Source organism: Galeopterus variegatus, unplaced genomic scaffold (genome assembly GCF_000696425.1).
Source record: "Galeopterus variegatus unplaced genomic scaffold, G_variegatus-3.0.2 Scaffold313, whole genome shotgun sequence".
NCBI classification, from domain to species: Eukaryota; Metazoa; Chordata; class Mammalia; order Dermoptera; family Cynocephalidae; genus Galeopterus; species Galeopterus variegatus.
This window is the reverse complement of record NW_007726424.1, coordinates 32,757-41,142: the sequence shown is the minus strand read 5'-3', so window position 1 is coordinate 41,142 and position 8,386 is coordinate 32,757. Positions and strand designations below refer to the sequence as shown.

At 40.2% G+C, this 8,386-nt stretch overlaps 1 protein-coding gene across 14 annotated transcripts in view; it reads right to left on the bottom strand.

Annotated features, from left to right (window-relative positions):
- Nucleotides 1-8,032, bottom strand: part of NRCAM (neuronal cell adhesion molecule) — a 74,978-nt gene extending 66,946 nt beyond the window's left edge. For 3 of the 14 annotated variants that reach the window (XM_008567360.1, XM_008567345.1, XM_008567350.1), the window contains exons 1-3: nucleotides 7,195-8,031; nucleotides 5,030-5,047; nucleotides 1,518-1,623 (exon numbers count right to left, since the gene is read on the bottom strand). In XM_008567360.1, the coding sequence (XP_008565582.1) occupies nucleotides 1,518-1,623; nucleotides 5,030-5,047; nucleotides 7,195-7,300 (230 nt within the window). In that variant the 5' untranslated portion in view covers nucleotides 7,301-8,031. Of the gene's footprint in view, nucleotides 1-1,517; nucleotides 1,624-5,029; nucleotides 5,048-7,194 lie in introns of all 14 variants that reach the window. The other 11 variants (XM_008567352.1, XM_008567354.1, XM_008567356.1 and 8 more) reach the window with 6 other exon arrangements.
- Nucleotides 8,033-8,386: the final 354 nt, after the last annotated feature.

The window sequence follows — 8,386 nt, the reverse complement described above, 5'->3', positions numbered from 1 at the left end:
TTTTTTTGAAGTTGTTACAACAAGCAAACGGAAAGGACATTCCTGGGGGGGAGGGGAGAGAGGGAGGAGGGCAGGAGTTGTCGGTGAAGGGCCATAATAATCATATACATTGTATATTGACAAAATAAAAATTAAAAAAAAAAGAAAATTGATCAGAGCAGTTTCAAGTTATCAAAACGCAAACTGCAGAATGGGAGGAGGCTAAGTGATATGAGTTCAGGGGTGTTTTAAATGATGATTATTAAAAGTGGTAGTTCTATATAAATACATTTTGAGAATTTTTAATTCTAGAGATGATTTGTGAATTACTTAGCAGGTATGCCAAACTGTCAACTGAGATTCCTCTTTCTCAATTTTATTTATGTAAAAGACTGCCTTACAAAAAAGTCACAGTGCTCATAGAGTTAAATACTTTATAACCAGTCACAAACCAATGATGGCTATACTCATACAAAGACATGAATCTTCACAGTGTTTTCTGGGCCCACTTGAATTTCCCTTCCCACTATTTATCTTTATAGCAGTGGTTGCCCCAACCTGGGTGGGAGGTGGTGGTGGATGCTACTGGCATCTAGTAGGAAAGGCCAGGGTTGCTGCTAAATATCCTACAAGGCACACGACAGCTTCCATTCCTACAACAAAAAATTATCTGGCCCAAAATATCAACAGTGATGAGGAGGAGAAATACTGCCTTACAGAGAGTTATAGGAGGTAAGCACGAAACTGAAGGGGAACTCTATCAAAGGACACCACATTAGGGCTTGTGTGACAGAAGTTTCCAATACTATGCAGAATACATTCTTTTGCAGTAAATCTTTGCTGAGAGTTTTGACATATGTAATTATCAGTTAATTTTTTCTCAGGTGCTAGTTTGTGATAGTGTGATAAGTCCTGTAATAGACAAACTTGGAAATAAAATATCTAGAAACTTTCACTTCTTTAGTACTTAAAAATCCACATTACACTTTATACTTTTCCTCTTTTTCCCCCCCACATTGCATTCTAATAATAATGACCCAGCTCTCCAAAACTCTCATATATTACTGGACAAGTCACAGATCCAGTACTATATGAGGAAACTAAACACCAGAGAAGGGGGGTTTGCCCATGTCATAAGGCCATTAGTGTAAGAACCAGGATTAGAAAGCTCTTTCTGTGTCTCCCCACAATTGATGAGTATTTTGCAGAAGGGTGTGAGTATGGAAATGCGATCATCTGGGTTTTTAAGAACAACAAATTGGCTCTAATTTAAGCAGAGACAAAACAAAATGATACTTTAGGGATAGGAAGGACCTGAGAAGTTACTTTCAATACCTTTGAAGGGCAAAATGGGCTGGGGAGTTGGTTAGATGAACCAAAGTGTAATACAATCAGTCACGTTGAGAAATATCCAACTAAAAAAGGAAGTGCTCCATATGGCCTACCTTATTCTACAGAAATTTCCGAACCCATTTCTATATTTAGAGAGACCCCCCAACTTACTTTCAGTACTGTAACATACCAGAAAGCACACTCACCTGGGAGGAGGCTTCCCCTTGGCCTCACACTGGATTACAATGTTCTCCCGAGGGTCAATAATATAGTCTTTTGGAGACTGTTGAGTGATGGTTGGAGGCTGTACCACTTAATTATAGAAAGAAGAATAATGTAAAGAAATAAATCATTAATATCATAATAGCAATCAGTTTTTTCCTGTATCAAAATCACTTACCTTAGACTAAATATGCTCCGAATATTTGTGGTAATTTCTACTGGCAGCACAAACCTCAGTAGATTTCCAAAGAAAAGTCTCCTAAAACTGTGAAGTCACAGCATAACTTCCATTTGATAACTTTAAAAGCACTCAAAAGGTCTACTTTCCCACACAAGAAGTTTGGGAAAATAATTACCCATACAAGCCTAACATTAAGACAGTTTCTTTTCTGATGTAACAATGAGAAATTCTTCTGATTCCTTTGGCTCAGACAATATCTTTCAATGAAATTTAAGTTATGAGGTAAATTTGTGTCTTTCTTAAGAAAGAGTAACAGTTCATTAGAATGCTAATGTAAATTAATATATCTTAAGAACAAATATATTTGAGAAGTTAATATTAAAAAGATTGTTAAATTGGAGACAACATGTCTCATTAGAGCCAAGAGATAGGTGAATTAAAGAGGAACAAAGATAAAATGGTCTTTTTAGAAGGTAAATGGAATTGGGGAAGTTCTCTCTTCTAGGAAGTTCTCTGTCTCTGTTCTAGGAGACAATGTTTCCATTTTACTCTCCAAAGTGGGGTCTGATCATTTGTTATCAAATCGTAGGGGGAAACTGTTGTGACACAGAACCATCTAATATGAAGAAAGCTGGCTCTTCAAGTTGCTCTAAGATTACCAGGTCCTTTTTGTGAAATCAGAATTACAAAGTGTTAGAAAAGGAAGAGACTGGAGAAATAATCTACTGTATTTCAATGTCTTTTGTTGCTCTGGGTGGCAAAAAGGCTTGAGGAGGCAGACACAAAACAGAGAAGATAAACTCTCTTGAGTGGCTCCTGGTAGAAAGCCATTGCCGTGCACAGCTCCAGGGAGAGCTATTTATACAGAACAGTGGTTCTCAACCAGGGGCAATTCACCCCATCCTTTGGGGACATTTAGCTATATCTGTAGACAATTTCAATTGTCACAACTAGAGTGGTGGTGATACTGGCATCTGCTTGATGCCAGTTATTGGGAAAATAGAATAGTTTGGTCAGGTTCCCTGGCTTGGGGCAGGTTGGGGGTGGTGCAGTGCATTCTCTGTAAGCAAGTTGTTTGTGGGGGGGGTGGGGGGGTGGAGTTAGTGTGCATGCAGGATGCTGTGGCTTGGCTGGCATCTGCCTTGGGCATCTGCTGTGTGGCCATGCTCTCCAACCTATGGCTTCCAAGGACCTGTTTTGCCAGTTATCTAGCTCAGAGACCTGAGTGTGAGGGGTCTGGTGACCCAGCCTGGCATGTGAAGGGTTTGTGAACCAGTCTGTGAACAGGCTTGAGGGGTCTGTGAGCTCCAGACCTGGCCCTAGCTTGACAATTGGCCCAGTTGGTAGGATTACGAGTGAAAGAGACCGATCATGACACCAGTAGAGGCCAGAGGTGTTGCTAAATGTCTTAGAATGTACAGGACAGCCCCCCACAACAAAGACTTCTCTGACCCCAAATGTCAGTAGTGCTGAGGCTGAGAGGCCTGGCACAGACCACATGTGAATGGTACCCCAGAGCTGTGCAACTTAGTGGCCCTGCTCCAGTTTGCTCTCTTCTGCATCGTGTAACTTTCTCCAAGGCTGTCTCTTGGACTCTCGCTTTCCTTTCCTTCACTGCTGCATGTGACGTTCTGGATCTTCCCTTTCCTCTCTGCCCATACTCTGTGCTTCCTTTGTGAAACCTCTTCCACCTGCCAGCCAAGCATTTCCCAAAGCTCAGTAACTGCCCTCTGCACTTATCTCTCTTTATTGTGGTTAATTGTTGCCACACTACCGTGTCCAAAATCCTAGAATTCTGCAAACATTGTTCTGTTCTCTTGCCTTATCTCCAGTCTTATTGCTGTCCACTAGACATCTCTTACTAAATATGCAAATAACGCCTAACGTATAGATCAAAAGCTAAACTCATTATTGTCATCGTTTATTGTGCACCTATTATACGTAGGATACTGGACAGTCTCCATTTCCCTTCCCCCTCCTTGTCCTCCACTAACCCAGCTGCCCTTCCCAGCCTCCATCATACACATGGGATCCTCATTCTTCTACCCATCAGTATCCAGTGCTGGTTAGTATTTTGGTCTGGTGGTTAAGAACTAGTCTGTTTCTTGCTAGCTATGAGACTTCAAGCACGTTTCTTAACTTTTGTAGATTCTTCAGAGAGCAAATGAGATTTAAAAAGTAGTATCTGCCTCCTAGGGTAGCTGGGAGGCTTAATAGAATTTTTGTAAAATTCTTAGTACATGTTAATGCTATAAGAGTTCAATGACGTTACCTTTTGAAAACATTATCATCATAATAATTTTTATTTGAACCAGATTCACCTTTGAATGATCCTTCAGGCTCTGGGAGTAGAGTTTGGGATAATGAAAGGATGTCTGGAATTCCACACCCAGGGATGGCAGACAGAGGCAGTGGGGAGGGGATTTTTAGGAGCCATTCAGTCCAATTCCTTGTGCTTTTCTGGAAGTGAAAGGTGGGCAAATTTGGTGGTTTCAAATGCAGAGCTTCTATTCATGCGTCTGCGGCTGAGCTGGCTTAGATGCCACTGCTAACTGTCAGGAGTTTATTACCCAGACGTACTTATTTGAAAGGTGCTTAGATCACCTGGCAATTAACAAATGCTTTGCAGCAATAAGGGGAAAAAGTGGTTTTATATAATTTTTCCGGTTAATCCAATGTCAAAGGAAATTTTCAAGTGCCTGAAAATCACTTTTTAGCTAGATGATAGATGCTGCCCAGCTGTCAGAGGCAGCAGAAATTTTTGCTTAGTGCAAGCTGCTCAGAAATGACATCAGTGCCTTTTGCACACAAGACAATATTCAAATTTGCTGCGTTATTCTACTGATGGCGTCTAGAAACACTAGTTTACACAGTCCTTTTCACTAAAGAAGTATAAGAGGACATGAAGATGTTGACTTGGGTAAAGTTTCTGCATGCGCCCACCCTGTAAAAGACAGCAAAAAATGCATCTTTGTTCCAGCAAACATTTAATAGTATTTAGAACCAGATAATTGCTCTCTCTAAATTTTGTGAATTTTCTCATTGAGTTACATCAGATGTGAATAAAGCTTGGAAGTTAGTAGAGCAGTATATTGGTAGAAGAAAGATTCATACTGGAGCCTTCAGAATTCATGCAGGTAATATATTAAATTTGCATCTTGGTATTTAAATGCAATGTTTAGCTATAGTAAACACACATGCTTAAAAAGGCACTCATCACAAAACATAAAATTGTGCATTTAATTCAAAAAACAAACACATGGTTGACATAGTCAAATTTTCACACTGCCTAGTAATTTATAGAAAGACACTTACAGTCTTCAAGAAGTTTTGCTTTTCCCCATCAATATCAGCAGGTGAGTGGGCAAACAGGATTAAAGAAAATCAGATGTTAATAATAAGAACGTTAGAACTCTGAAGATAAAAGGAGCATCTTGTCTATTTGATTTGACCTAAAAAACCCATATACAGTGAAGGTTGAAGTTGTGAAATTGCAAGAGAAAAAAATCTCGCATTAATAGTTTTGTTTATTCCTGCAGCAGCTTTCCCACATAAACATATGGAAGAACAAAAGCAATGCTGTAGGCAAAAAATGATTCTTCCAGGAATAGAACAGCTAATTCCATTCCATACATGTTGTGCTGGACAAGTAATTATGTTCAATTTGAAAAATAGCTGAAATCTACAATTAATTTGAGTTGTCACATACTGTGTAGTGTCTGATCCTATTATCCCAGACATCACTTTGCACATGGTAATAATATCTAACAATGGGACATTGCTACAATGACAATGCTCCATCCAGGCCAAGTCCAACATTAATTTTAGATTTTTATATTTCAATGGTTAATCCCCAAGTCGGTAATTGAACTTTTTAGACTGTTAGCATACGTCCACTTCAGAATTCCTCAATCACCCAGGGATTGTTGGTGCATACACCAAGGAGCAGCTCACGTACTGGAGAAAGGGTGTAAGGAACAGGGGCGGGGAAGAAATTATATTAGCATGCAATTCAAATCATTTCACAGTGCTGCCTGTCATTACTACTTGTAAAGGTTAATGCAGGAGCTCCTGGGTTATCCATGACTTTCTTTTCATCATGGTTCTGCTGCTTCTCCATTAGCAGTGATAATTGAGTTAGCCGTAGGTGACTGTTTCCCTCTGATTGTTAGATTGAGCAGTCAGATTAAGGGGGAATACATTTAACAAGCGAGAGAACAAAAGCATTTCTCTCAAGTGCTTTTTTCCCTCTTCTTTATATCTGTTAGGGCAAATGCTTACTTAGGCATTCCCATTCCAATGGGTTTAAGCAATTACATATTTTTTGAAAATTGAAATTAAGGTCGTTGGATGAATATTTTTTAAAAAGAAGAAAAATCACATTCTATTTTACTTTATACTGTAGAAGCAGAGCAAAGTAGTCAACAAAGTGTGGGCAGACCACATCTCTTAATGTCTTCCCACTGGCAGTTGCAACCTCTGTGGCAAGAAATGACATCCCAACAATTGAGTAGCCCCAGGAAAGTGCTATCTGCCTTGCACCTTGGAAAGCTTGCCAAACAGATGTTCTATTCAGGCAGCTAATGGATTTAAAGAGGTCATGCAGATTAGGGATAAAGGATAAATCAATTCTGAAGTACAGTAATTGTCTAGATTTGAAATTCTGCTTTCCACTGCAAGAAAAGTGAACAGTTGGAACCTAGCATCATCTTTATTTTTCACAGACAAGCCACCCAGACCGGGAAGAGTGCAGCATATATTCTACTATTAGGAAAGCAGTGGGCTAATTCAGTAGCCCATTTTAGTGTTTTTGCAGATTATTTGTCTTATTCACAAAATTTGCATCCTGGTCTTGGATCATGTTGTTTAAACCAAAGAAGACTACTCATTAGCCTCTAGATGAGATGATTTCCCAATTTCTAGATTCATATTTAAGAAAATTAGAAAGTGAAGTGTGGCTGGTATGAATCAAGATGCTCAGACAATCTGAATCTGGGTGGTTTGGGGGATACAGAGGGTGTAGTGTTGGTGGAGAGACCACCCCCCTAATCTTTTCTGAGCACTCTCAGCATATAAAGGGAGTGGGTAAGGCGGTGAGGGGATGAATGGGGAAATCTTCATGATCATTTTAAAGTGGTTCCTATAGTTTACTTGCAGGACTGCTTCTCTAAAGAGCCTCCTGACAGAAGGATCAGGGCAGCTGCACCACTCCTTCTTAGGACATCTCTGCCACAGTGCACAAAAGGCACCGGAGGAGGAAGAAGGATAACGACTGAGAGGGGACAGTGTGTCTGGCCATTTCAATGGACATTTCTATGTTGTGAGTCTTTATAAACACCAGGTGCTGAAGGTAAAAACTAATTTTGATTAGCTTTTCAGTGTCACACAGACACCTCCTCCATGCACACAGTTCAGAGTGATGGTGAATGCTGGGAAGTGTTAACTCCTAGGCCTATCAGCTTTAAAACATTAATACTTACGATCGAGAGGTACTTCCAATGCACTAATCATCTGGCACAGGAAGAGAATCAGGGGCACTCTGCCTGCAGATAAGCGCTTCTTTTTCGGCATTATTTTAAGCTGCATTAGCTTAACTCCTGCTGAGACCCACAAACTGAATTTTCTTTTCCTCTTTGACAAAAGATTTGTGTACAACGTTTAAATAATTTTCCTGCAGGGAACTGAAAAAAGATAGAATAAGAATAATAATTACAATGTATTAAAAAGAAGGAAATGAAGAGTGGAAGTCTGCAGTACAGAAAATTAGCCCTGTATTATACACAAACTCTACAAGGGAGCTAACTTTTAAATATTTAACTCTGAAGACTGCAATAATCATTTATTCATAAATCAGCTAAAATCAGTTCAGAAATATTTGCAGTGATGTCATGCAAGATCTGTCCACTTTACCATCCTTACAGTTTTCCATCTTAAATATTTGTTTCATAAGTGCTCAGCAGATATCATGTCTTTCCCAATAAATCAGGAAAACTTGGCTTTTCAGCTGGTTAGAAAGTGATCACTTTGTGACTTTAAAGAGGAGACCTAATGGCTTCTCCATTCTAGAGATCAACTCTGGGAAAGTTCAAGGCATTGTTGCAAATTTATTTAAAATCAAAACACTGATTTACCAGCTGAACACCAACAATTTAGGCCTTCCCCTTGTCTCATCTACACGACACCAACAGACCTGGCTGGGTGCTGGGTTCCCGACCTTCCTCACTGTGGCCACCCTCCTTAACAGTGTTGATTAATTTTTTCTAGAGTGTCTTCCTTGCTTAAATATTGCGAGTAGTCATATGTGATTTATCAAATAAAGTCTAATATGTCCTTAAACAGGTTATATATATATTTTTTCTTTTTTTTTTTTCCTTTTTGTCTTTTTTTTTACTAACCGGTAACGGGATCGCAACCCTCAGTGTCGCGCCCGCACCAGGGACCGGCAACGGGATCGCAACCCTCAGTGTCGCGCCCGCACCAGGGACCGGCAACGGGATCGCAACCCTCGGCACTGCGCCGGCAACGCACTCAGCCAGTGAGCGGGAACCGGTCTCCACATGGGATCCGAACCCTTGGAGGGAGCGCCGCTGTGTTCCCAAGCGGCGCACTCTCCAGTGCACCACCGGGCCAGCCCTAAACAGGTTATTAAAAAACCTCAGTGATCTGGTCTCC